At 36.5% G+C, this 27745-nt stretch overlaps 1 protein-coding gene across 2 annotated transcripts; it reads right to left on the reverse strand.

Moving 5' to 3' along the window:
• Positions 1–6929: 6929 nt before the first annotated feature.
• LOC132173768 (putative cyclin-B3-1) lies at positions 6930–25978 on the reverse strand. Of its 2 annotated transcripts, none has more exons than XM_059585366.2 (17): positions 25680–25978; positions 25180–25231; positions 24989–25037; positions 24807–24900; positions 15481–15535; positions 14827–14884; positions 14476–14557; positions 13679–13727; positions 12862–13119; positions 12650–12772; positions 11786–11875; positions 10995–11084; positions 10612–10779; positions 10442–10501; positions 7746–7844; positions 7445–7623; positions 6930–7306 (listed from the first exon to the last, which is right to left on the reverse strand). In XM_059585366.2, exons 1-17 carry the CDS (start codon positions 25922–25924, stop codon positions 7171–7173), a joined length of 1887 nt encoding a protein of 628 aa, XP_059441349.2. In that variant the 5' UTR covers positions 25925–25978; the 3' UTR covers positions 6930–7170. The 2 variants fall into 2 exon arrangements, with proteins under 2 accessions (XP_059441349.2, XP_059441348.2); XM_059585365.2 differs by having other exon boundaries at positions 12862–13143.
• Between the last annotated feature and the right edge of the window lie 1767 nt (positions 25979–27745).

The raw sequence follows: 27745 nt of genomic DNA on the forward strand, positions 1-27745 counted from the left end.
ATTAGTAATAATACATGAATGAGTATCCCTCATCTCTTGAATAAGAGTTTCACTCCCTCTTATTCAATGGAGTGTCTGAGTTGCTAAAAGACAATAAGAAACTGTGTGTGTAGCTCTAATTCCAGTTTGCCACAGGACGTGGTTAACTATGAAAACATTTTGGTTGATGATAATGCTGATTTTAGTAAGTGGAACATCCCCAAGCTGGACGCTAGGGATATGCATATAGATGCAGGGGATGAGGGATAGGTGATAATAGATGCTGAACATAAACAGTTGAAAATCAAAGCAGTAGAACCGACCAAGATGGCGGTATGATAATTGATAATCAAAATAAACAACTGAAAATAAATAACAGTTGATAAGAAAATAGATAACAGATAATCGTTCGGATTATACAGATAAAAACCTAAGCTTGAGTAAGCGTCAGACTTACTGAAGTAAGGACAAGTAGAAGAAGAATGGCTGGAGGATAGAGTGTCTCAAGGAACCTCTCAAAAAACCTCTAAAAACCTCTGCCTTACAATGGAGAAGGGGAGCCCGTTATATAGGCTTCAGAAAAGAGAAAAACAGTAAATTACAATCATGAGCCGCGTCCAGCGGTCAAAAAGCAATACAGTAAAAAGTAAACAGTCATGGCACGTCTGGCGCCAGTCTGAACAGTGAAAGCATCAATCTTGAACAGTAGATTGTCGGCACTGTAGTGTCGGCTGACAAATCTTGAACAGTGAGTGAACAGTGCATCTGAACAGTAATCCTGCGCGTGTCGTCCGGACATGAACAGTAAAAGTGAACAGAGATTTTGCACAGTAACTCCAAGTATAAATGAACAGTGATCCGTCCAGGATCAGGGAAAACCAAATAATACGAAACCAGCCGTCCGGGCTAGTTCTGTCGAACTGAACTTTTACTGGCCGTCATGAAACCAGTTTTGGGAAAATCTGAGAAAACTAGCCTTTTGAAGGGCTAGAACCAAGCTGAACATTGAGGACCGTTAGGGGTCCAATTCTTCACATGTCTTCAACCCCGAATTATTCTTCATTGTCAAGAGAGCCAATAGAATCGAGGTAGTTTTGAATCCATTGCTTCTTTTTAGAACAATATTTGGGGACAGGAGGAGTAGGGGCAGAATATGGCACAATTGCATCATATCTGCTTGTCATGAGCTCAACTTTTTTAACAATGGGACCAATTTTTGGAGACATTGTCCAAGTTTTGCACATAAACCATCGCCTTTCAATTTTCTCTTGATTTCTGGTATATTTCCATTTGAGAAACCAAGGGATTCTGAATTCTCTGGCAAAATAAAGCATGGGAGAAAAAATAGGGTTGTAATGGGCAATAAAGCCTTTACAGCCAACATGTGAGGAGAAAAGATGAAAAGCATAAACAAGAGGACCAGGAAGAACATCAATTGTTAGGCCAAAATAATCCCACCAATGTTTGAACCAAGAGGGAAGCAGGCAATTGAAGTCTTCAACGAAGGTTATAAACCAAAAGTGTTTGGACTCAGAATTCTGGTAAAGCATAAAGCGAAACCAGGCATTGACATAGTCATAATATGAGAAACAAACTGGGGAATTAGAAGACTGAAGAAGTTGAGAAGGGTGAGAACCCCATTCTTCTACAGAGATGAATTTAACAATGTAGGCAACAGTCCCGATAGCCGTTCCAGGGTTATCTTTTTTGGGAATATTCCTGAATTTGATGGATTTGGTTTTGATAAGAATATCAGTGAAAAATGATAGATCCTTCAAAGGATGCTCAGGGATCCAATGGAAATGAGCAGGGAAATAATTGAAGGCTAATTGTCCAGGAGTCCTGGTGAGATCTTGTGAAGAGAACAAATATTGAGAAAATGGTAGGGTAACCCAAGGGAATGATAAGACAATTGGGTTAGAATTTGGTTCCGTCTGAGAACCAGGTTGGGAGCTGGATTCCGTCCGGGAATCTGAAGCAAGGGGAATATAACCATGAAAAGCAGAAGAATCTGATTGGACAATAAGTGGGGATTTCCCAAAAACTGTCGAAGTATGGGTTACAGGTTCTCCAAGAAAATCAAGGGGAATCATGTCAAGTGGGATGGAGGGGCAAGGCTTCAAAACAGGGTTAACCTTTTCCTTTCCCTTGTTGCTGGCCATTGTGGCACTGCAAGAATTCACGGGTAAGAAAATCAGGTATTGAATTGTTGGAGCCTTTGATGTATTCAATATCAAAATCAAAAACACTCAAAATAGCTTGCCATCTGGCAAAAATCTGTTTTGATGCAATATTTTCAACATCCTTTTTCAAAATATACTTAGCAGATTTACAATCGATTCTCAAAAGAAATTTTTGATTGAGCAAATCAGACTGAAATTTGGTAATGCATAAAACAACAGAAAGTATTTCTTTCTTGATAGTACTATAATTAATCTGCGCAGAATTCCAAGAACCAGAATGGAATCGAACAATTTGTTCGGAAGGTTCTGGGTTAGATTCTGATGGAACAACTTGTTTTAGGATACCTCCAAAGCCAATATCGGAGGCGTCAGTGTCAACAATCTTGAAAGAATTATCAGAAGGGATGCCTAGACATGGAAGAGTCTTGACATGGAGTTTGATTTCTTTGACAAGAGAGGTATGGATATCAGTCCAAGGGGGAGGATTGCCTTGCAACCTTTCAAATAAAGGTTTACAATGTTTTCGCAAATCCTTGTAGAAATCAGCAATATAATTCAGAGAACCAAGAAATCTTTGAAGCTGTGATTTCTCAGTGATGACATCAGGAAATTTGTCCGCAAATTGAATCGCCCTGTCAATAGGACGAATCTGACCTTTTGAAATATCAAACCCAAGAAATCTGATTTTATCTTGGAAGAGTTTGATCTTTTTGGCGGAAACAACAAGCCCGTTGTATCGAATGGTTTCTAGAAACGATTTCAAATGTTTCCAGTGTTCATCGATGGACTTTGAGAAAACAAGGACGTCATCAATATAAACAATGGTGAAATGGCTGAATGGGTTGAAAATATCGTTCATGATATTCTGGAACTCACTCGGGGCATTTTTCAAACCAAAAGGCATGACATTCCACTCATAGTGACCAAAAGGGGTAGTAAAGGCCGTCTTGTACCTATCACTATCCTTAATCTGGACTTGCCAAAAACCTGACTTCAAATCAAACTTAGAGAAGACAACAGCGTCGTCCAGACGGCTGACCAGATCTTTCCTATTGGGGATAGGATACCTAATCCATTCTAAAACATCATTGAGGGGCTTGTAGTTAATGACTAACCGTGGGGCACCTCGTTCTAACTCAGCATTTTTCATAACATAAAAAGCAGCACAAGACCAAGGAGACTTACTCTTTCGAATAATACCCTTAGTAAGCAAATCAGCAATTTCTTTTTGGCAAAATTCTAAAGTTTCAGCATTCATTTGAATAGGCCTAGCTTTAGTTGGAATTTTGTTTTCAGAGAAATTTTTAACATAAGGTAAGGAAACAATATGCTTTTTCCTATGCCAAAAAGCATTAGGAAAATCAGAACAAACAGAGTCAACAATCAAGGTATTGAAAACAGAAATTTTTGATTGCAGAAGCTCGTCCGAAAGCTGTTCAGCAATCTTCTTATACCTTAATTCTTGTTTGAGGAAATTGAGTTGTTTATGCTTAGCAGAGACTAAATTTAAACAACTGTTATCAATTTCAGATTTAGTAGCAAAGGGGAATTTAACTTCAAATCCCATCTTAACAGTTGAGACACCTGTGTCATCAATTGTTATAGGGTAAAGCATGGCAATGAAAGGTAAACCAAGAATGACTTTGTCAGTCATATTTTTAACCAAAACAGCAGGGATATGAAAACAAACATTGTTTTGACAAACATGAACATTGTTTAATTCATACTTGATATTCAACTTTTCTCCACTGGCTGAATGCAACCGTTCTGTGGATTTTTCAAAATATTTGCTTGGGATTAAACCTTCTTGGATGCAATTTAAATCAGCACCAGAATCAATCAAAGCAACAACATCAAGAGTAAAATCAGGAGAAACAATGATATGCACGTTAGAATGCCATTTGGGAGGGACCACTTTGTTGATTAAATTGACAAAATGGGTTTTTTCAGAAACAGAGATAGGGAGATGCTTGTTCTTTTTTAAATCAACCATTTCATTCCTGATATTACGAATCTCGTATTTTAAGTCTGAGATTGTAACTTCTTTGGATTTTTGTTTTGAAGATTCTTCCAAAGGTTTTTCAGGAGATGTTTTAGTATTGCTTTGTTCCTCTTGATTGGTCAGAACAGAACAAGTACTAATACAATTGTAGTTGATTCTATTAAGAAGAGCAAGGTTAAAATCTTTCGTAGGATTGACAGATCCGTTCCAGATCTTTTGGAGGTTTAATTCCGTTTCAATCTTACAAAAGTTTTGTTCAAGAATTCTGATGTTAGAATCAGTTGGTTCTCGAGGGGGCTTTTCAAAATCGGTGCTAATGCCTTTCTTAGCAATATTTTCTGAAAACTCATCAAGAAATTTGTCAATCTTCTCAAGGTCTGCTTGGGAAGTCTTTTGATATGAAAGTCTTGACAAATCAGGGAGAGATTCGGATACAAAATTGTTTTGCTCGATGATTCTCCTATCGTTCGTGATAGGGTCCTTATCATGAGTTTTGAAAGGGGAACACTTGACAACCATGTTGTTGACATCCAGAAGGGTGTTTGTAGTGGGAGGATGGGAAGATCTGACGACAGATTTATCCTCTTTAACAAACTTCTGTTTGACAACGTTCAAAACATTTTCGTCCGGAAAACGTTTTTGGAGAAAATCAAAAAACAAAATGTGAGTCTGGGATTCGATCATAGCTTCGGCCCATTGGACCTTGATACTATCTCGTTCCTTTTGGGAATACTTAGCACGGTAAGCATGTCTCAACTCACGATTTTCTTTTGAAGAAAAATCTTTGTTCAAAGCTTTCCAATCAATAACAGAGAAAAAGTCTTTGATATGAGCAGTGATAACATTACACTGATGGGGAAAATCAGATGTAACTGGAGCAACAAAATCAGAAGCAGAGGGAGAAAGAGAACCGCGATCGTCATCCGTCAGTGGATGATTTTTCGTGGAATAAAAAGCAGATGAAACTTGGGAATCAGTGGAAATTCCTTTGAGTTTCAAACCAGGATTAACAGTGGGATGAAGATGAGGAGAATCGTTAAGGGATTCGTCGACATCTTTATCTCTACGACGGAGTCCTTCTGAGGTCGTTGAACCAGCAAAAGAATTCCTTCGTTCGTTAATCAACAGGGGACGTTCAATTCTGTTTGAAAATCCCAAATCAGCAAAATTGATTTTAACAGATCCATCCATGTATTGTTGGATGTAATCAAGATTAGAGGCATCGTTAACTACTCGAGAAGGTTTTGCAACATTCTCCAAAAGCCACTCGTTGGGGAGTTCAATCTCCGACCACCGAATCATCTTTGGAGTTTTAATATGAGCATTCTGAGTAGAGCTCTGAATCAACAGAGTCGATTCGCCAGTATTCTTAATCACAGCACGTGGATCAAGATTTGTTTTCATCAACTTGTAATAAACACGATAGATGATAGCTATAGGATGGCTACCAACTTCCATGTTATAACCTGATGTAAGAATATTCAGCGTCAAAGCTTTCAGAATATGAACATCGGTTAAACTCAAAGTCATGTTTGGGAAAACATCAAAGTGGACAGGGCCACCAAACAAAGATGACTGAATCAAACTAATAATGCTTGTTTTGAAATCAAGAAAACGAGCATCACGCAAACAAAGCAAAACAGATGCATTAATACCGAGTCGAGTCAAAGCTTTGACTGCAACTTGGACAGAACCAACATGCAAAAATCTGAATTTCTTTGCAAGAGCATTGTTAACAAAACGCTTGCTGAACAAGGTAATAGTCTGATTATTACCCGAGACCGGAAAGGTCTGTTCAACAGTTTTGACAGAATATTGAATCTTAAAAGAAGATTGAAACCAAGTAGTATTGTAGATATCCCTAGCGTCCAGCTTGGGGATGTTCCACTTACTAAAATCAGCATTATCATCAACCAAAATGTTTTCATAGTTAACCACGTCCTGTGGCAAACTGGAATTAGAGCTAACAGAAGAATTAGACCTGAACATTATGACATACAAACTAAACTCATAATCACTCACTGGGTGAAGTCTTAAAGGATCTCATCCTAGGTACTCACTCACTGGTAAACTTCCTAAGTGTGTCCTCACTATGTGTATGACTAGCACACGCAGACCCTTGGCCTAACATACAGGTTGCGCAGACCCTTGGCCTAGCCCTCAGCACCTACTTAATGCCCTAACTCGCCTCTCCTGGGCTTCAAACGGGACTTACAGGTTCGCAAACTGAGGTGACGGGGTGTCAACTTGAAACTGTACTGACGGGGTGTTGTGCTACAATCAAAGTGACTAGGATCTCGACACAGAGAAAGGATAACAGGTAATGAACAAAAAGGAGGGGAGAAAGACTATGCACTCGGGGGGGGAGAAAGAGAGAAGATGTATAATCAAGGCAGCAAACAGATGGCAACTCTTACGGCTCTGATACCAAGGAGGGAGGGGGGTGATACCAAGGAGGGAGGGGGGTGGAAAAAGACAATAAGAAACTGTGTGTGTGTATATATATATCATTTTCATAGAACTCTTCTTTTTAAGACAATTTCGTCACATCTAAACATAATTTTGTAAACATTTTAACCATGTTGAAAGTTCATACTTAAACATTTCTCTTGTTTCAAAATCATTCCTTAATTAAAGTAGTTTCATATCCCCTATTTTGTAGTACAATCCTTATTTAACAGGCCAATCATATCGGTATGTTTCCTAACACACGACAAGGCATCAAAAGTGCACACAATCATATATCATTAAAAGTCTGTATTTATTTATATACATAACCTTAGGAAATATTACTCACGATTATACTTTAACAGTGGCACTAGATACCAATCCATCCTAGTTAGACATTTGTTCTATTATCATACCTCTAGTCGGCTGATGACTGGCGTGGTCAACTCAACTTTCAGAATATTGTACAAAAGATCCAAATAGAAGTGAAAATCTCATGCAGAGTATCATTAGTTTTGATGATCTAATTACAGAGAGAGGTTATCCACACGTGTCAAATCAAAGAGGAAGCCTATCTAAAGCTGTTACTGCTGCAATGCCACTAAGAACAGGCATCATGTACTTTTGGTATGTCAATCTCAAGTGTCCTGTTCCAGCAGTTTTATGGAATCTTAAGATCATCTCTGCACAATCTCTGCATTGACCAAATAAACATAAACTAGATTCTCAGGGAAGTTAAAAGTGAAAAAGGAATTGAATCTTGAAAAGTACCTCAACTGTGATATTCTCAGGGAAGTTAAAAGTGAAAAAGGAATTGAATCTTGAAAAGTACCTCAACTGTGATTCTTCACAGTGTGTGTGTTTGCGAAGCAGAGGGGTCCAAACTGGAGTAAGATGCAGGGTACACCTTGCAACATAGATAGCTGATGCACAGAGCAATGAGGGCTTAAACTTCAAAGCTTCATATTCAACTAAGCAGAGTTCAATGAGGTAGAATGCCAGGTGTTCAAGCTGGGAGCGATTTCCACAAGGAAAAAGAAAAGATCAGCAAATTTGGATTACAATCATATCTTATAAGGATTAAATTACCAACTAACAATTAGTAGAGGGGGCTATTGAAAGCTACTAGATACCTTTGTGTCTGACTGAGAAGCCTTGAGAAACAGTAACATAAACACATAAGGAGTAGCCACATTAAGATGAAAATTCAATTGCTTAAGAACATGCCACTCCTGGAGAGCAAAGCCAATGTGTCATCAGCATCAAGCAAGGGCAACCGTAAATGGTAGTCAATTTTTAAAAAATCATCTATGCCTAAGATTTGTATACAAAAATAAGAAATTAAAGATAGTAACCAGTAGGCTCAGATCCTTTTATGCAAGTTTTTAAACAGAGATATTCCAGCAGGATCAAAAGGCAAAAAACAGGTTTACTACTACTCAGTAGATTGCCTAAATATTAGAGAAGGAAAGCTCCCTGTATGCTACCTTGGTGTACCTTTAAGTACTACTAGGTCTACTGCTAATTGCTCAGCTTTGTTGGAAAAGATCACAGCTTGAAGTGACTCATGATTTAATAAAAATCTTAGCTTTGCTGGTAGGTTGCACCTTGTGTCCCCAGTTTTGAATAGTATTCAGATCTACTGGACTTCTTTGTTTATTCTTCCTAAGAGAATTATTCATGCTATTGAACAAAAATTCAATAGATTCTTGTCGAATGGTAAGGATGGGAGTGTAGCTAAGGCTTAAGTGGCTTGGAAAATGTTTTGCTTTCCAAAATAGGGAGGTTTAGGCATTAAAAGATTGGAATTGTGCTGCTATGTGTCGTCATATTTAGAATTTGTTTGTTAAGTCTGGATCTTTATGGGTTGCCTGAGTGAATGAGATTTTTTTTGAGGGGAAGAAGCTTTTATCAGGTGCCAATTCCCCCAGGTTGCTCTTGGAGTTTGAGAAGATGTCTCAAACTTAGAGATGTAGCAAACAGATTCCTGCATTTTGAATTAGGAAATGGGCAGCAAATCCATTTATGGTATGATTCTTGGCATCCATATGGTGGTTTTTTTTTATGGATATGGATATCGGATTATTCATGAAGCTAGAAGTAATCCTGAAGCAAAGCTTTGTTTTGTTATTAGCAATGATAACTGGAGCTGGTTTCCAGCTAGATCAGATCAAATGGTTGATATTCAGAGCAAGTTGTGCTTGGTTAACATTGGAGGCAAAGAGGATATTCTGAAATGGAGCATAGACAAATCTGGTTGTTTTTCTAGTGCTTCTTCTTGGCAGGAGATCCGTAAGAAGCGTTATATAGTCAATTGGTGGAAGCTAATATGGTTTCCTCTAAATATCCCCAAAGCATGCTTTTATCTCTTGGTTAGTTATGAAGAATGCTCTTTCTACTGGTGCAAAATTGTTGGAATGGGGTAACAAAGTATATTGATGTTCAATGCAGCTTTTGTAGAAATGGTATAAAAGACAAAGACCATATCTTCTTTCAGGCGAGTTTGGTTACAAGTCATGAAGAAGTGTAATGTGACTAACCCTCTCGTGAGTTAGCAAGATGTTGGTTCTTTTGGTATTGAGCATGGGCAGAAGAAAACCATGCTAGCAAGCTTATGATGCTTAGTAGTTGGTGCTACCATCTATAATTTGTGGAGAAATTGCAATGAAATTAGGCATGGAGGCCATCCTCTTTCTGAGGAGAAAATTCTGCAGCATATTTATTGGGAGATGCGAGCCCGAGTTGCTGGCAAATGGAAGTTTTGCAAAACGGCTGGAAATGTGGAATTCTGCTATTGCTGGGGAGTTGATGCTGATGCTGTGTTGGTATAAGTTTGTTGTTGTTTTGTTGCAGTTTAAGCTGTAGGAATTTAGTGGTTTGTAGTTTCTGTAGTTGAGTTGGCCCTGTTGGCTTCTTTTTTCTGCAGAGTGCCTATGCTTCTTTGTATAGTTGTGTTACTCTAGTTGTTTGCTAGAGTGCAGATGTATTAGTCTGTTTGTTGATATATAAAGTTGCTCATTCGATCATCTAAAAAAAGAAGGCAAAAAGCAGGTTCATTTTCATCGTATTCCACACAAGCCCTAGTTTAGTTAGCCACACAGTTGTCACAAATTTGTCTCTTTTGCAGGTTTCCAAAAAGAAGGCAAACAACTTAACAGATCTCAGAAATACAAAAGCAAAATTCATGTTGGAGAGTGCCACATTAGGTGTGGACATTTAGAATCTGTATGAGATTACGTTTGATAAATAGAGCTTTTAGGTCAAAAAAACGTTTTTTGACAAAAACTTTATTTTTAAACTTTTGCCAAAAGTGTGTTTTGATTATTTTTAGAGTAAAAAAGTAAAAATAGTACTTTTGAAATTTTTACCAAACAGGTTAGCTTTTTGTTTGGCATGGCTTTTTAGGTACTAAAAGAACTTTTTAAGCTCTCTAATGCAATCACAAACAGGCCCTTAATGAGTTTTATTTACTTGTTTATCGGCCAAGTGCCTAGCCTTTTGCATATGGGGTTTGGTGGGGAGGGAGAGGATGTCTTGGCAAGTCCCACAATGGATACTTTTGGTGTGTTATGTACAGCTGTGCTCTCCACCTTTTAGTTTAAGCCTTTAGACTGGATACTTCAGCAATTTTCCCCTTAAACCTTTTTGCCACCAGAAACAAGCAAACCTAAAACTACACATTTTGATCTTCACACAGTTACCATGTATCACACGCATGTGTTTGTGAGTTTCCAACCCACCCATCCTGCCTGTGGTAGGTGCAAGCAATCTAAATAAAAAGAGGAAAAAGAAGCCCTAAAACAATGCTTAAGAGTGAAGACAAGCATACCATTGCAAGTATTTGGTCTCTTGTGTAAAACCCAGATGAGTGACTAATTAAATGCTCAACCTGTGTTATTGGAGCACAAAAATCACATAAGCATGTATTTTGGCAAAACCTCGTCATTCTGAACAAATTCGATAAGAAAGCATGTTAGTTGAACATATTGGTATTTTTACCCTAAGATGATGCCCTAAGCGCTCCTCATATTTTGATGCCAACCAGAGTATTGTAAGACCAACCAACCACAGTTCATTATTTTTTATCATAGCTTGTGAGAGATATCTGTCTAACAATGTCACCATGAGATACAGAGTTTCTTCCATTAACCTAAATTTGGAGTGTGCCTGTAGAAAAGTGACGAACAATTCAGCAAATAAAATGAGCACGGCAGTCAGAATGCATTGATAACCAATATCAGAAATGTTTTATCAAAATGCTTTTCTAAACAACTGATTAATCAGATTGAATTATAAATTATAACCAAAATGGGAAAAGTCAATAGAGAAAGCAAGAAAAAAAAAATGATGTTATTGGATGCATCGGAAGAAAAGACATGTACCTTCATTAAAAAGTTGATCAATCCACCTCTCATATGAGCTGCAACGTTTGCCTGAAGCCACTTGTAATTTGCCAAAGACAGATTCTGTGCCTGCAATCAAAGTGATTGCACAGGAAATAACATCAAGCCAAATTGGTTTAGAGAACAATTTTTAGAATGCCAAATTCAGATAATAACCTAGAGCTAAGAGCCTATGTCTCAATCTAGACAGAAGATACACCTTGATGATCATTAACTAAAAGTGACTAATGCCAAGAAACTCACACATGTTACTCCAACTAAAGGCAACCAATTATATGAAAGCTGCAAATCTTCTCTTGATTAGAAAACAAATAACCAAAGATTGCTCAAATCCTAAAGTATGGCTAATTATTATTTCTGAGAATGTTATTTGTTCTTATTTTCACATCTTATCACCTATTTGTTCTTATTTTCACATTTTATCACTTTCTACTAGGTACTATTTGTCATCTAGATCGTTAGTTTTAAAAATTTCAGAATGTTGAGTAAGCTAGCTAGTCTCTTATCCTGCGGTGTGTCTTTTTTTAAAAAGAAGAAAAAAAAAAAATCAGAAACAGATAATAAAATACTAAAACTGGGACTATTATGCAGACATAATACCTATCAAAAAACTGAAAAAAAAGATATATGCTGCAAACATCCACTCTCATTGTGGGAACAACTGATTACTCAGATTGCATTATAAATTATAACCAATATGGGAAAAGCCAATAGAGAAAGCAAGAAAAAAAGTGATGTTATCGGGATGCATAGGAAGAAAAGATATGTACCTCCATCAAAAAGTTGATCAATCTACCTCTCATATGAGCTGTAATGTTTGTCTGAAGCGACAAGTAATTTGTCAAAGACAGATTCTGTGCCTGCAATCAAAAGTGAATTTTGCATAGGCAATAACATCAAGCCAAATTGATTTAAAGAGTAATTCTAGAATGCAAAATTCAGATAATAACCTAGAGCTAAGTATTTAAGGGCCTATGTCTCAATCTTGACAGAAGATACACCTTGATGATCATTAACTAAAAGTGACTAATGCCAAGAAACTCAAACATGTTACTCCAACTAAAGGCAACCAATTATATGAAAGCTGCAAATCTTCTCTTGATTAGAAAACAAATAACCTAAGATTGCTCAAATCCTAAAGTATGGCTAATTATTATTTCTGAGAATGTTATTTGTTCTTATTTTCACATCTTGTCACTTTCTACTAGGTACTATTTGTAATCTACATCATTAGTTTTAAAAATTTCAGAATGTTGAGTAAGCTAGTATCTTATCCTGCTGTGTGTCTTTTCTTTAAAAAAAGGAAAAAAATAAATAAATTCAGAAACAGAAAATAAAATACTAAAACTGGGACTATATTATGCAGACAAACTTATAGAAAAAATGGAAAAAAAAAGAAAAAGATATATGCTGCAAACATCCACCCTCATTGTGGGAGGGAGCTTTTTCAGATCCTTGTGTTTATTGGGATCCAAATTCTTTAATTTCCTTCCTCTCTACTTTCTCAATACTTGGGTAAATGCACACTAGATAAATACAAAGTAAAAAAGAGTGTCAATCCTGACTAGAGAAACAAAAACAACCAAATGGTAAAAAAGTAAGGTCATAGAGTGGATAATATTAAACATCATCACCTCCTTATCCCAATAGTACTGATAGATCTCATCAACATATTCAGTAACTTCTAGTTGATTACGATTATCATCAATACATGGTAGCGTTTCCAGCTTCACTACTTCACCGCATTTCTCTAGTGACTGCAAGATATTACAGATTGTAATTAAAATTCACAAGAAAAGGGTAAACACATCACTAGAATATAGCATGCCTCAACCCTTGATTTTACCATCAAGGAAGATGTATAAGATCTCCTCCCATCCAAATTTCTCCCAGAAATGATATCTGATACAGTCCTTGGATTGCCATCAGCATCAAATGACAGCTGTCCTTGAGCAGCTTCATGTGGAACCACAATTGCAATATTCTCAGGAAGAGAAGATGCCACAGCATCCTCCTTGTTCTTGGATGAGATTGCAGCAACAGATTTCTGTTTGTTAAGATCTGAGATATTCTTGGATTTTGAAGTCCTTTGAGCCTGGGTATTCTGGAGTGTAGTATTCACAATTGGCTGTATCATTAATGACATTAAAAGGGGTACTAATTGCTAAAGCTGGTTCAAATATATTGACACATCTAGTGTTAATGGACTAACTGTTGGCTGTAAGGAACAAAACTTGACTTCACCTGTAACCTGATACCAACTAAACTTATTCAAAATGGGGATGAACAAAGTGGAAGTCCTTATGGGGAAAAAGAATGTAAAGCTATCACACACACGGACCAAATCTATATGCTATCAGACAGTAATGAGACTGCCAAATTACAGGAATATTCTATACAAGTTTAGGAAATAGCTCACTTGGACACCTTCCTTCTTCTAGAAGGCTTACATATTACTCTCAATCCTATTAGGAAATTGCATATTAATCTTCAAATATTCGTATATTAACTCTAACAAAAGTAACAAAAAGGAAATATTTTGAAAGAAACCCGAGTAATGATACAGTTGATGCAAGCTAAAAAAAAAACAGAACCATCAAAGCAACATGGAGTATCCTTAACATTAAAAGAAAGCACATAAGCTACATAAACATGTTACAAACCCTGATAGATTTTCTTGGCAATGCATGAGCCTCTATGTTAGTTTGATCCCTGGAATCATACAAGCAAATTCAAAATTAATAAATAAAAATCCCAGCTTTATTCAGTTAACCATCCCTGGAAACAATGGAAAGAAAAAGTTAAATTTATAATTCAACCAAGTAATATCAAATAAACTTGCAAGCAATTTCAAGGACAGTAGTAAAATGAGACTACTTAAAGTTGCTATCAAGATTCTCTGCCCCTCTTTTTGAGAGTAAAAAAGGAAAAATAAATAGAATCAAAACCACGAAACAGTTTGACATCTCCTGTTCTCTGAGAGTTTGGAAAGACTCAAAACTGTTTAAAGTCTTATGTGGCACATACTAGAGATAACAAATTTGATGACAAACATATATATGTTCATAAGCGAAGTAAAATACAGATTAAAAAATGTTCAATGCATAAATTAAAGCTATACAGAATAGATCTAACTAAGAGGATGATTGGTAGAAACCTCATTAATCCAAGTTTAAGCTAGAATCACATTTTTCTGCTTGAATACTGTCAAGTATATAATCACAGTCAGATTTATATTCTTCAGTTGACGTGTTTAGTATATAAAAGACACTCCCATGCCATGTGTAAGCCTTACATAATGGAACTGTGAAAAGAAAGAAAGCATACTGCCCTATCATTTATGCAGAAGAGGAGTTGAATTGAAAAACTAGCAGGACTGGCAAGAGTTTTATTAAACAGGCTGAGAAAAAAATGATGCTTATATATATATATATATATATATATATATCTCATAACTTACTTTATGATGAAGCCATCACTCACTTGATTCTTCCAAAGATGGTTCCTACCATTGTTTACCTGGGGTGCTACTTCCTTACCAGCTTTACCAACCGAACCCAGCAATGAAATCATCAAAGAAAGAGAAACATAGTCAATGCGGCTATAGTTGAGCAGAATTTGTAAATGAATATGGCTTGCATTATGATTGATTTTATAGAGTATAAATATATGATGCATAGTATGCTGCATATTTCTACAGGTTCTTGACAACTGTAGCACTAAAGTAAAAATAAGTAAATAAAGTCAAAAACACATCTTGATCAGTATAGTATATCTCTTTGTGAACATTGTAAAGAACTAGAACGATCACCATTGCTTGCTAAATATCCACTCCTTTCTTTGCCCTTGTCAGAAATTCCAGCATTTTCCTACAACCAAGACAGATCAAATACCAAAAAGTAAAGAAAAAAACAAGTAAATTACATTTTTATGATTCACATAACCTTTAAGTCAGTGCAACCCAAGCCCGATTTTGAGGTTTCGTTATTAGTTTGCCCCTCCGTCCAAATAAACCGTTAAGTTGGACCAAAAAATACAGCAGAAGATTATATTGTCCATTTATGCGAACAAGATAGTCTATTCTCGAATAAAAAAATATTCTCAAATACCCTCTGTTTCGATTATTTTACCTTTATAACTAAAGATGGAGTATTTTTATAACTATATAAATATAAAATGAGCATTGTTTGTAAAGGGTAATTTAGTCATCTCACATATCTTTCCATCCAACTTAATGACTATTTGGATAGAGGGGGTAAACTATCACAAAAACTTCAAATTAGGGTCCAAGTTATACCAAGTTAAAGCATATAGAGGTATTGGTACACAAAGAGAAGTTCCTGCAACCATTCGAACCTAGAATTGGAGAAAGAAACAACTCATTAGAAAAAGTAGGCAAAGAAAACTCTGCAATGAAGCTCTATGACAAAAAAAGAATTAGAAGGATGCATATGATTATGACAACCTTTGGGATACTTGTAGCTGCCTGGTTCACTCTTTTTAGCTCCGGCGAAGACTTCCTTCAAGCAGGGAGGGATAATAAAAAATTACATCACCGTCACATTCATATTTATTCATATCACATAGACTAGATAATATACTGAAGATTTACATATCTATCTCATAAGAGATATTTCCTTGTAGTCCTCCTGATATATAAAAGAAGATATCATGTAGGAGATGTCTACAAATTTAATTTTTACAAGATTCATTACATGAGATGAGAGTTTCAAAAACATTAGTATCAATAGAGCTAATGTTTATGGAAAATATTGAGGTTCGGAAGGAAAACGAGATTTGCGAAAAGTATGATTATATATGTGATCAAGTATGTGAACATGTATGCATGTAATATGAGAACCCGTCGATTAAGTACGGCTACATATGCACTTCATACCTTGATGTTAGGGAGAGGGAAATAAGAAGCCTAACAACCCAGCGATTAAGTGGGATTTATACGTTTAGCACCTTAAAGCTAGTAGAGGTATAAAACATTAGCAACCGAGCGTTTAAATGGGGGAATGCGCCTAACAAAAAGCTAGCGGATGAGTGGTGAGTGTATGCTTATCTTATGTGAAAGGGAAAAACATGAACGTGTGAAAAGATGATGAATGAACATGTTAGTATATATATTATGTGAAATAAAGCATATGATATGGTATGTACTGTTTACGTTTTGAACTGATGTTTTTCATTATCATGATATGAATTGTTTCACTGCTCCATATTATGGGATGTACGTAGAGTTAATTATATAATAAATAAAATGCAAAGGAAAATATTAATGTTTTTATGTACAAACTTCTTTATTCTATGTGGTTTAGATAACAACTATGACACTTTGATAATAAACTATTTTGTGAAAACCCTGCATATGTAATAGTTGTTTAATTAGTAAGAACTAGTTAGAGGGCTTTTCAAAGGATAAAAGGGGGGTTCAAACATTTACATAAATGGTCACACATTCACAATTGTAAAATTGTGGCAATTTTATAGGTGTTGCTGAGGAGGAGGCCAATGAGGACTCTTACTTATGTTCTTAAGGCTGACAGGAGGTCTCTACTTTGGAATGGTTGACTTGCTATACTCAGGTTTAGTATTTTGGTTTGCCACATGTGGCAGTTTTGTTGTGTATAATGACAATAGTTTTAAGGTTGTAATAGTAGTTTATAAGTTGTGTTTATCAAGTATAAAGTTCAATTTGCATGCTCTAGTACGTACATTATGTTTGAGGTGAGTTTGTGCTTACTAAAAGAAAAAAATAAAATAAAAAATTTATAATTGGTATTTTCCGTTGCGTGCATGAGTTTCAATATGTAGTAGTGTTACGTGGAAAATCTAGTATTTTCCACTTATGGCTTGTATTTTAATTAAGCTGGGGAATTACAGGGCGGTATTAGAGCAATTGACCATGAGAGTTAGATTATGCTAGCTATAGGAATAGAGTCTAGGGAATAATGCTAGAGCTATAGGTTATAAAATTTTTAAAACATAGGATTAAAGAATAAAATTCTTAGGTTCTTTCTAAGTTTTGTTGGTTGACCGGAAGGAGATATATCCCCCTTATAAGCGAAGGAGCATGTCAGTGGTATGAGACTTTTCCTGTTGGCCGAGGTTTATCGAAGAGGACCCGTTGGCATATGTTGTCTCAAAGCCTAATGTAGAGCTGAATATTGAAGACATGCGGGTAGTATGATTGTGCTATTTGTAAAGAAGAAAGATGGTATTGTGCAGATGAACACAGTGATGGTGAAGAACAAGTACCCCTACCAAGGATCAACGACTTGTTCAATCAATTGAAGGGAGGAGCTAGTGTCTTTTTAAAGATAGACGTCTGATCAGGGTAGTAACAGTTGATGGTGTGAAGTGAAGACATTCAAAAGAAGACAATCAGAACCTGGTATGGCCATTATGAATTTCTAACCATGCCATTCAGATTGGCCAATGATCCATCAATCTTCATGGATTTGATGAACAGGGTGTTTCGAGAGTAGTTGGACTTGTGCGTAGTGGTATTCATTGATGACATAATGATCTACTCGACCTGCAGTCATCAAGAACACGTACGTTTTCCATATGAGGACAACATTAGAGATACTGCAAGAGAACAAGTCAAGAAATGTGAATTTTGGCTCGTGAATGTGTCATTCCTCGAACACGTGGTGTCGAAGGACGTTGGGAGCGGCCAACCAACGTCCAGGACATTCTGAGCGGCCAACCAACGTCCAGGACATTCTAGGAAGAGCTAGAAGACAATCAGAACCTGGTATGGCCGGCCAGTATGAATTTCTAACCATGCCATTCAGATTGGCCAATGATCCATCAATCTTCATGGATTTGATGAACAGGGTGTTTCGAGAGTAGTTGGACTTGTGCGTAGTGGTATTCATTGATGACATAATGATCTACTCGACCTGCAGTCATCAAGAACACGTACGTGTTCCATATGAGGACAATATTAGAGATACTGCAAGAGAACAAGTCAAGAAATGTGAATTTTGGCTCGAGAGTGTGTCATTCCTCGAACACGTGGTGTCGAAGGACGTACAAAATCTGAGCAAGATCGAGGTTGTGGTTAGTTGGGAGCGGCCAACCAACGTCCAGGACATTCTGAGCTTCCTAGCTAGGGTTAGCTAGTTATTGTCAGAGACTCATGGAAGGCTTTTCCGAGCTCTTCGGTCCCTTGACCGCACTAACAAATTAAGAAGAATGCTTGGTATGATTGGACCAAGGCATACGAAATTTTTTTTCAAGAACTCATAAAAGACTATGACTACAATATCTAGTACCATCCTATATATTAAAGCCAACGTAGTCATAGATTCTCTAAGTAGAAAGTCGCAAGAAGAGGCGACAACAGCCATGCATGCCTACCTAGTCGCAGCTCATCTTGGAGTTTGGAAGGCTCAACATGGATGTGATTCCTAATGAAGAGTCAGATTTCATCGCAACTCTAGTGATCTAGCCACTAACGGAGGATAGAATCAAAGAAGCACAAGAAATGACCCGATGTTGGTGGAGCTTTAGGAAAAAAAGAAGTATGGAGAAGCCCCCAACTTTCATATCATGATGGACAATGTTCTGAGACATAATAACAATCGGCTATCTGTACTTGATAATGACAAACTGAATAAAGGGATATCTCGGTAGCACCAAGATACTCCAATGGTGATCGAAGGTCTTATGATGTAACCATGGAGTCGAGGAAGCCTCGTGATAATTGGAACAAGTGCTCAACAAGTACCCTCAATTGTTTGAAGAAGAGGAAGATGCAGAACACCAATCAACAAATCCTCAATAAGGATAAGCGTAGATGGAGGCGTGTGTAGGACAACGCCCGATAGTGGTAAATCCGTTAAACCTCTTATTATCGCTATTTTTAACTTTAGCATCAAATTTTGAGGACAATTTTTATAAGGAGATCGAGAGATGTAATATCTCGCACTAAATTAGGATTAAGGACACCCTAATTAGTACTTAAGTGTTTATAATAGAGTTAGATTAAAGACAGCTTAATGAGATTTTAAACATTTAGGAGTAATGCCATGTGATCGAAAACCGTCTAAACAGTTGGTAATGGAAAAATATGAAAGATATTCGGTCATCGTTCGAACCGTCCACGTCAGCAAAACTTCCGGACAATCCAAAGACAATGCAAATGAGATGGAACCAATTTAGCACAAATGCATGGAAAAGGGCTTATTTAAGGGCTTAGGATAAACCCTAGACGCCCCATATGCGACCTTTTGCATCCCAAAACCTTAGGAAGAGACAAGTAGAAAGAAGGAGAAAGGTGAGATTTTTGGAGATTCCAAAGCCTTTAGCTTCAAAGAAAGGTGATTTCTATACCATAACCTTTTAGTGTTTCGGCCATTGAAAATGTGCATTCTGGCCATTGAAAATGTAACCGAGGTCATTTTCAATATTAATGTGCAAACCCTACGTACCATAAAGGGTTTAATGACATGAATAGGCCATACCAAACACAGTTGTGACTTCTTACATACATTTATACTTAAGTAATACATCAACATGATTTTCTGCCTTATTTTCAAAGATTATGCACTGTTGCATGTGAAGTTTTACTTATGACTTGCATTAAATGGGGGTTCATGGGTTTACTACTCATTAGGTCGTGGACTTACATTTATATGTTTCCACTTGTAAAATTTCGGCGGACGTGCGAATATTGATGATCTATCCTAATTCTTGTTTGGTAGTGTGGAGGGTACAACCTATTTGCGAGAGCATGCATGCACCATGAGTTATGTTTGTATTAAGAGTTTATGACTTTGTCTATCCTTTGGGATATATGGTTATGTTTTATCTTTGACTTGATATATAGTACTTTAGGTTATCCTTAGCTGAACATTATGGTTTAGTAGCTGTTTTGCAATCAGATTTTGCTTCTTTTATGGTTGTAAAAAAAGAAAAAAAGCTATACCTTTCTGCTGCATAGTTACCTGATTTTTGAAGTGTACGTACTAGTAAGTACTCTTTATTTACCTGTAAAATGAGTCTAGGGATGTTACTAGTGACACACTCCTAGTTAAATACCGAAAAAGGGTTTAAGTATTATCACCCTCTTTTGAACAAAAGTTTTGTGCCAATGGATGTCACAACATGAAAATTTGTGAAGAGAAGTTTGTGAGTCATTTTCCAATAATTGCTACTCTGCCAAAACATGAAAATTTTTCGCCATTTTCTGAGGAGCCACTTGTTAATGCTCCATATCTAAATCTACTATGCTCTGAACAATCACCTCAAATAAACCGAATCTCTAAAGGCAATTTTTGGCTAAGCGCTCAGTCTTTTCTTGTCTACTTGGTTCACTATGTTTTCTCGTTCGTTTCTTCTCCTTGTTGAATCAAAAAAGTAAATTTTCAATGTCTTCTTCATCTAGCCATGGGTCTTGATAGGTCCCATCTGAGTTTCGACAAGGTCTTGGTGAGATTTGGTCGAATCCCGCCGGGGTCTCGACCAGGTCTGGCGAGTCTCAATCGAGTCCCAGCAATATCATAATTACGTCCTGACTAAATCTCGGCGGTGTCCTCGCTATGTCCCAGTCGGATCCCAATGCGTCTATGTCCCGACAGGGTCCCCGTTAGATTCCAATTGGGTCTCGAAAATGTCCAGGTTTGGGTCCTGGCGAGGTCCTAGAGACGTCCTAGTTGGGTCTATCAATTTGAAAATGAGATGTTCAAATTCAAAAAATGGTTTACGGTTTTAAAAAATTGAAGCTATTTCCGAAAATTAAAGAAGCACTTTCGGTTAAACCGAAAATATTTTCAGTTGACTAATATTTTTCGTCGCACCAAACACCCAAAAATATAGAAAACATTTTTCAGAAAATTATTTGACGCCGAAACAAACAAAGCCTTAATTCTTGAAAAGGTATGGAATCAAATGAAAAAGAAGTGAGTCTAATGGATAAAGGAACCGGATATGCTACTATATCATGTGGAGGTTGTAGACACTGTACCAACCCTATCAAGACAGCTTTTTGTCTTTGTTATATCCCAAAAATAAATACATGAATAAATATATTTATTTAAACGGTAATGACAATTTTACAAAATGAGAACCTTAGTTTTATACACATAGGAAAGCCTTTCAATAATGTGTTTATAAATCCTCTAAATTAAATGCTAAAAATATTTTAACAAAATATATGCTTTTAAAGTAAAATGTGCTTTCGAACATTCGAAGTTTCCTCTCACTATCAAGGTTTCCACCCCGAATGTTCAACTTTTTCTCTCGAATGAACGAAGTTTCCACTTGAACATTTGATTTTCCTAAGATAAGAGTAAATTTAATAAGTCGCTATGATTTACTTGGAAAATTTTAAAAGAGTTAAGACTTACTGTACGCCCTTGTTTCCTATTTATCCTAGGTCCCATTTTGTCCCATCTCACATACCAAGACTTAGTGAGAGAGGGAGAAGAGAGAAAGGGGCTAACTTGAAGGTTTTGATCTTCTATTGTTTGGAGAAGCTTCTATATTATGATAAAAAAGCATATCTAATTCTTAAAACCCAATTTTTTATGATGATTTTCGTACTTAAACATGAGTGGTTGTTTCCATCTCACATGTAATAAAAGTTGGCATTTTTATAAAGGAAAAGTTCGATTCTTGCATGGGTTTCCTTTTTGGGTCAAAACACTAGGCCATGCTGGACTTAAATGTTTATGCTTGATGTATGGTGTTTATTAGAGCTTCTAAGACCACTAGGAGTAAGCTCGTGATTAGGGAGTAGTAGGAGGTCCTTGTTAGATTGTAGTTCCTGGCAGTCATCGAACATTCCATCCTCAAGGTTGAATGATCGATCCTTGTTAGTCGAACGTTCGATGAAGGTAGTAATATGCATGATTAGGGTTTTAATTACATGATTAGGATTTTACGTGCAATATTAAGGTTCCAGTATGGAATGTGTCTAATTCTAGAGTATGATTGCAATGATGTAGAGGTTAAGATGTTTGAGAATGAGGGGAATTGTCCGAGGTACGTAAATGCTTATAGAAATGTTCTTTCTAAAATTCAATATGTTAATGAATTGAGCATACTATTATTGCCATTTCAATACAAAATATGTCACGAGCCTAATAATTGTATTAAATGTTTATGCTTAAACACATATTTGCTTATTATACGGTTATAATAATTAAACATATGGTATGAATCGTCATGTACGAATGATGAGCAAATATATGGGCTTGACCATATGATCAATAGAGATGTACTTTTACATTTGGCCTTAAATCCAATGGTTTTATAGGTGACTGACGTACATGTAAAGATAGGATCATAATTACAGTATCATTAGTGGTGTGGATCACTTAGGGTTTTTATCCAGTCGGACCATTAACGATGACAATACGTGACAATATCTGAGGCACCAATATTATATTACAAGTCCCTTGGGGCAGTAACAATCTTACCAAGAAGGGGTTAAGGGCTTGGATAGACCATACAAAGGAAAACTATAATTATTAAATATATATATATATATATATATATATAAGATTATGCCTACTCTACTTTAAAAATAAACCAATTTTTATACTGGTATAATGATGGAGGCAACCCAAATTATTTTGTAAAAATCCATGACATTTCTAGTTATCAGAGTTGAGAAATACGAGATGTTATTTATAAGGCTCATTGCATAACTAATTTCATAACAATTTACTTACAAAGTTGTGGACTTACGTAATTACTTTTCACAGTGAAACTCTTAAGTGTTTTGTAAGTTAGCAGGTTTGATGAACTGTTAGGATGAGTGTTTCGTTGGGATGAAGATGTCGAGTGAAGGGCTCACTAGTCAGGTTTGCATGGATAGATGGTAATTGTTAATGTTGTAGTAATATTCATTTGGAAGCTCTGAGTCTATGTTGATGAATGATGATAAATAGTGTTGTTTATCAAAAACAACACTATTACTCTTTGGGCCATAACACTATTACTCTTTGTGCTCTTACTCTTTGGGCCATAACATCAAAAAGCTTCAAGAAATCAAATATCTGATTCAAGAAAGTAATGCTCTGTTTCAAGAAAGGAAAATAGAGATCTGGGGAAAGATTCTCAACACGCCAGTGAGGTATTACGAAGCCTGATGCTCTGATAGCAAAATGACGCTTTAAGCTTTCGTATTCAAGAAGAAAAAAGAGAGAGAGAGGGTTTAAAGAAGAACTACTTATCTGGAAGATAAAAGAGAGCCGAATCTAGGTTCTGTTATTGGTATTTGATTTTTATTTATTTTTTTATTTATTTTTTTACAATTGTCAAAAACTAATTACAAAAGGCTGGTAATGCTTTGTTTCAAGAAAGGAAAACAGAGATTCGAGGGCAGATTTTCAACACGCCCGGAAGGTTAACCAAAGCCTGATGCTCTGATACCAGAATGATGCAAGCATGAAGCTCTGATACCAAAATGATGCTTTAAGCTTTCGGATTCAAGAAGAAAATAGAGATCTACTGACCTGGAAAATAGAGATGCGAATCTAGGCTCTGTTATTGGTATTGAAAAATAGAAAGCACACATAGATAAAACCACCAAATCTAGTGTCTTGGTTGGTTTTAGAGACTTCGATATTAAGGGCTCAGAGGTGGGTAATGCTTTGGTGGTGAGTAGTGGGCGTTGGGTTAAAATTAATGACAAAGTTTATGTGATTGACTTGAACTAAAGATACGTAATTTTCATCTCCATTGTATTGGTTTTTTTATCTAATGTGTCAATTTTTTATTGAAGACTATAAAAAGGAGTTTTATACCGAGTCCTCCTAATAAAAAGCTCTCCTTCTACAATTGTTAAAAATTGATTACAAAAAGGCTGGCAACTTGTTATTTATACTCTCTAAGAGCTAATATAGGCTATGTTGTCTTGGTTACTTAAGTAAAATGTAAACACAGTTAAAACATTACAGAAAATGCCCTATATCACGATCTAGTGCAAAATGAGAGTATAGAACAATGACTCTCATACTACAAGTGAATAATGTACGGAAAATATATTATATTTTTCGTATATTCTAACAAGTATGATTACATCATTTTCTTTAAAAATTGGTCTTCTACCTTTAATCTTATGTTTTATGAAATGACTAATTAAGTATATTTAGTGACTTGTTTACCAAGTCTTTATGTCATAATAACTTAGAATTTATGTTCCAAACTGAGCTTATATGATATATGTACTCTAGCTTGCTGGGGAGTGTAAGAAAGAAAAAACGAAGGTGTCCTTATTCTCGAAGAAGAGTGAGATTTCTCCATTCTACCTATCCCTATGAGGTGTCAACTGAGTATATCTTTTGCAGTTCTTTATTTCATTATCTAGTATCATTATTAGGATTTAGGAAGACACTCTTTATCCAGACATTAACTTGAGGAAGAACAAGTGGCAATAGAGTACATGCCAAAAAAAAAAAAAAAAAAAAAAAAAAAAAAAGGAGAGAAAGAAAGAAGGAAGGAAGGTTTAGAGGAATTTTCTTTTTTGGTAAGATGACTTTTGCTGTTATTTTTGGTATTTATTATATTTTGTACAACTAGCTTTCGGTTTCATCAATGTAGGGTAGCCTATTATAGGCCTTGTGTTGTGAACTTTTTGGTAATTCTATTATCATTTATCCATCAAAATTTATGCTAAGTGAAAGGAATTTGCATCATAATTACCCACCATGCACTGATGTACACACACAAAAAAAAAAAAAAAAAAACAGTAATGTTTTTCCAGAGTCCTTTCTACTGCAAGGAAAAGTAAAGAAGGTAATGTTGTCAAAATGAAAAGACACTCACATTAGCTTGGGACCATCATGCACTACTTTCCTTGAAGATTTGCCCTGGACATTGCTGACATCATCCAATGCTTTTCTTCCCACAATTTTACCAACTGAAAAAGGCCACTCTAAAACTGTTAAAAGGCCGATCTCAGAGCATAACCCAAGTTCTGATGACAAAGTTAGTCTAGTTAAGCTTACCAGTACTAACAACTTTGCATTTGCTCTTCTCCATATTATTCAAACCACCCTTCAATTCATAGGAGTAATGAAGATAAATTTAAAACTCAATACCCATAAAGCTTTGGCACCATCCAAATTATCTAGGCTTTGCCACAAACGAGAAACAAAAAAATTACCAATTATGGTTAAAGGGACTAAAGTAGTCATACCTCTGCAGTAGTCAGATTAGCTCCCTTCTTAATAGTTACAGATTTCCTTTCACTGAGAAAACAAAAAGAGTAAAGAAGAAAATAAATAATGTTCTCCTCAATTCAGCTTATTTATTTGTTTTCAAAGGCACCAAGAAAAATAAAAAACTTAAGATTCTATGTTAAAGTAATTTTGATACCCCAAATTATCTCAGCAACAGCAGCCAATGTATATAGAAATGATGATCTTACCTTTTTTGGTAAATTGGGCCCAAAAACAAAATAAAAGACTGAGCTTACGCTCAAACAGCTTGATGCAGCCACAGAAGAAAGCTTAAGTTGTTGAATCTTTTCACATGTGGGATTCATGCGTAATATGGGATTAATTAGAGAAGAGTCAAGTATTCCGTAGAAAAGGGGGGCCAAAATAGCATTTAGGGAGAATAAACCCGAGTGTTGAAGATTGGAGTACTAAAATCGAAACGGCTAGTAATAAAGATTCAAAATTCAAGAAAACCAACATCATTTGAATTGGAGCCACATGATTATCATGTTTCCGTTCTTTTGTGTTGTTGGAATTATCATTTGACTCCCTCTTCCTTTTCGGGTTCTTCTGGGATCCCGACGCCTTGGTTTTCACCGGCTTCGGAAGTCGGGTTGATCTCCTTTTCCGGTTGCCCCAATTACCTCTGAAACAATACCGGCGAGATGCTGATTCAATCTCATCAGCGTCGACAGAGAGAGGAGGCTTGCGAGTGTCCTCCATGCTTGTGTTTTTCTCTGACACAAACTCAGACCAAAAAGTTTCATGAATTCTCTAACTCTCAGTACTAGTGTATATCCCACTGAAGGACGAGATGACCGTTATGGTATTGACGTCAAAAGGCAGCATAAACAATGACTAGGGACAAAGTACTAACGGTCAAAAGATTCTAGCGGTCGGTAAGATTCAAATTCAAAAAAACGAACATCAAGCTAATCACTGCTTTATATATAAGACACGAGTTGCTCAAAAAAAAAAAAAAAAAATCTCTTAAATTAGGTACAAGACATGAGTTTAACATGAGGATTAAACCGAACATATAAAAGCTGTGTTGGAAACAAACATATATATATATATATATATATATATAAGCATTTGAACCAACTTTCATTTTTGTTGAAGAGTAATTCTATTAATCACCTCACATTCTCTTCTTATCGTCCAAAGCTTATGTGGAGTGGTCTTCCAACCAAAAAGTCAATCTCCATACATTAAATACCAAATACCATGGGAGACTACGCTACACAAGCTTTGGAGGATGAGAGCGAGATAGCTAGGGGAGGTGATATATATATAGCATTACTCTTTAGTGTATATTAATTTTCTTTTATTATAGGGAAAGAGAAATGTTGGAACTACTCTCACAACTTTACTCATTGTCAGTGTCGGAACTAGAACGTTTAGTTTGGGGGGGGGGGGGGGGGGGGAGAATTTAAAAAAAAAATTTGGGAACCACCCTATGGCTTGGGGGGCTGGGGTGGTTCTGCCCCTGCTCACTGCTACATATATTGTGAAGTCCTGACACGCCTTTGCAACGTCAACCAAACATAGGCTATTACTTAGCCTACACCTTAACAATCAAGGCATACCATCCAATAGTCCTAACTCTATCCTAGGCTTTTCCCTTTCACAATTAAAGCCTACTTGCATCGTAAACTATTCTCAAATCATCTTTTATGGTTGACAAAGCTAAATGCTCTGGGTCACGGCCGCGACCCAGCGTAGGTCAACAGACCCACCCTGGTTTGGCCAAACCCAGCCGGGGTCAGGTCGTGACCCACGTTGGGTCACGACTAGACTCCCGTGGGTCTACAGACTCACTATACTGACCCAAACAATTAACTAAGCTAAAATAGCTTGGTTAGAAGATTAATTGAACTCTTGGGTCACTAGGGTTAGTTGGAGAGATATTTTGAAATTTTTGGGTTTTTCACTGAACGCTTGTGTGGGGAACAGTCCGAACATTCGTTGAATTTTTGTTAACCACTGGAAAATGCCCGAGTGTACGATTGTAACCTTAAAACCATTGGGTAAATAGTACACGAACGTTTGGCACAATAGTACCGAACACTTGCTACACTGCAGGCCTGCTCCTGTAGAGCTCACAACTTTTCCTACCCTATAAATGCCCCCTTGCACGCCCTTTACCAACTCATTCTGTCCTCTAAGCCCTAAAGATACCCTAGTTGAGTGTTGTTGTGAGATTTTGAGGGATTCCTTTAATGTTCTTGAATAAGGAGGAGGAACTTCTTAAGGATTCTTGCTGTGTGGAGGTAACCATCTCTCTCCAGTTATTTTCGTAGGTTGTTATGATAGCCTTGTATTTTTACATAAGCTTAGTTGTTAGAAATCTAAAAGTTTAGGTTTTAATCTTGGTTTGAGCGTTTCCTTTCCATTAGAAGTATTCTTGCTGCAGGGTGATGTTGTTTTGGGCTAGGATGTGTTAGAAACTCTTTTGTAACCTTGGAACCAGTTTAGAACTGCTTAGGAAATCTTTGGGCCAAATGGATCTTTGCATGAAACTCTCTGGCCAAACGTTTGGCC

The sequence above is a fragment of the Corylus avellana genome, chromosome 3, assembly GCF_965113065.1.
Source record: "Corylus avellana chromosome 3, dhCorAvel1.hap1.2, whole genome shotgun sequence".
In the NCBI taxonomy this organism is placed as follows: Eukaryota; Viridiplantae; Streptophyta; class Magnoliopsida; order Fagales; family Betulaceae; genus Corylus; species Corylus avellana.

Bases quoted from the DNA above. Each gene is read 5' to 3' on its own strand.
- LOC132173768 (XM_059585365.2), bottom strand. From the start codon at position 25,924: ATGGAGGACACTCGCAAGCCTCCTCTCTCTGTCGACGCTGATGAGATT. The intron at 25,232-25,679 runs GTTGGTTTTCTT...TTGTTTTCTCAG, and splicing joins GTGGCTCCAATTCAAATGAT to TGAAAGGAAATCTGTAACTA. The intron at 14,885-15,480 runs GTTGTCATAATC...TCTTGGTTGTAG, and splicing joins CAGCTACAAGTATCCCAAAG to GAAAATGCTGGAATTTCTGA.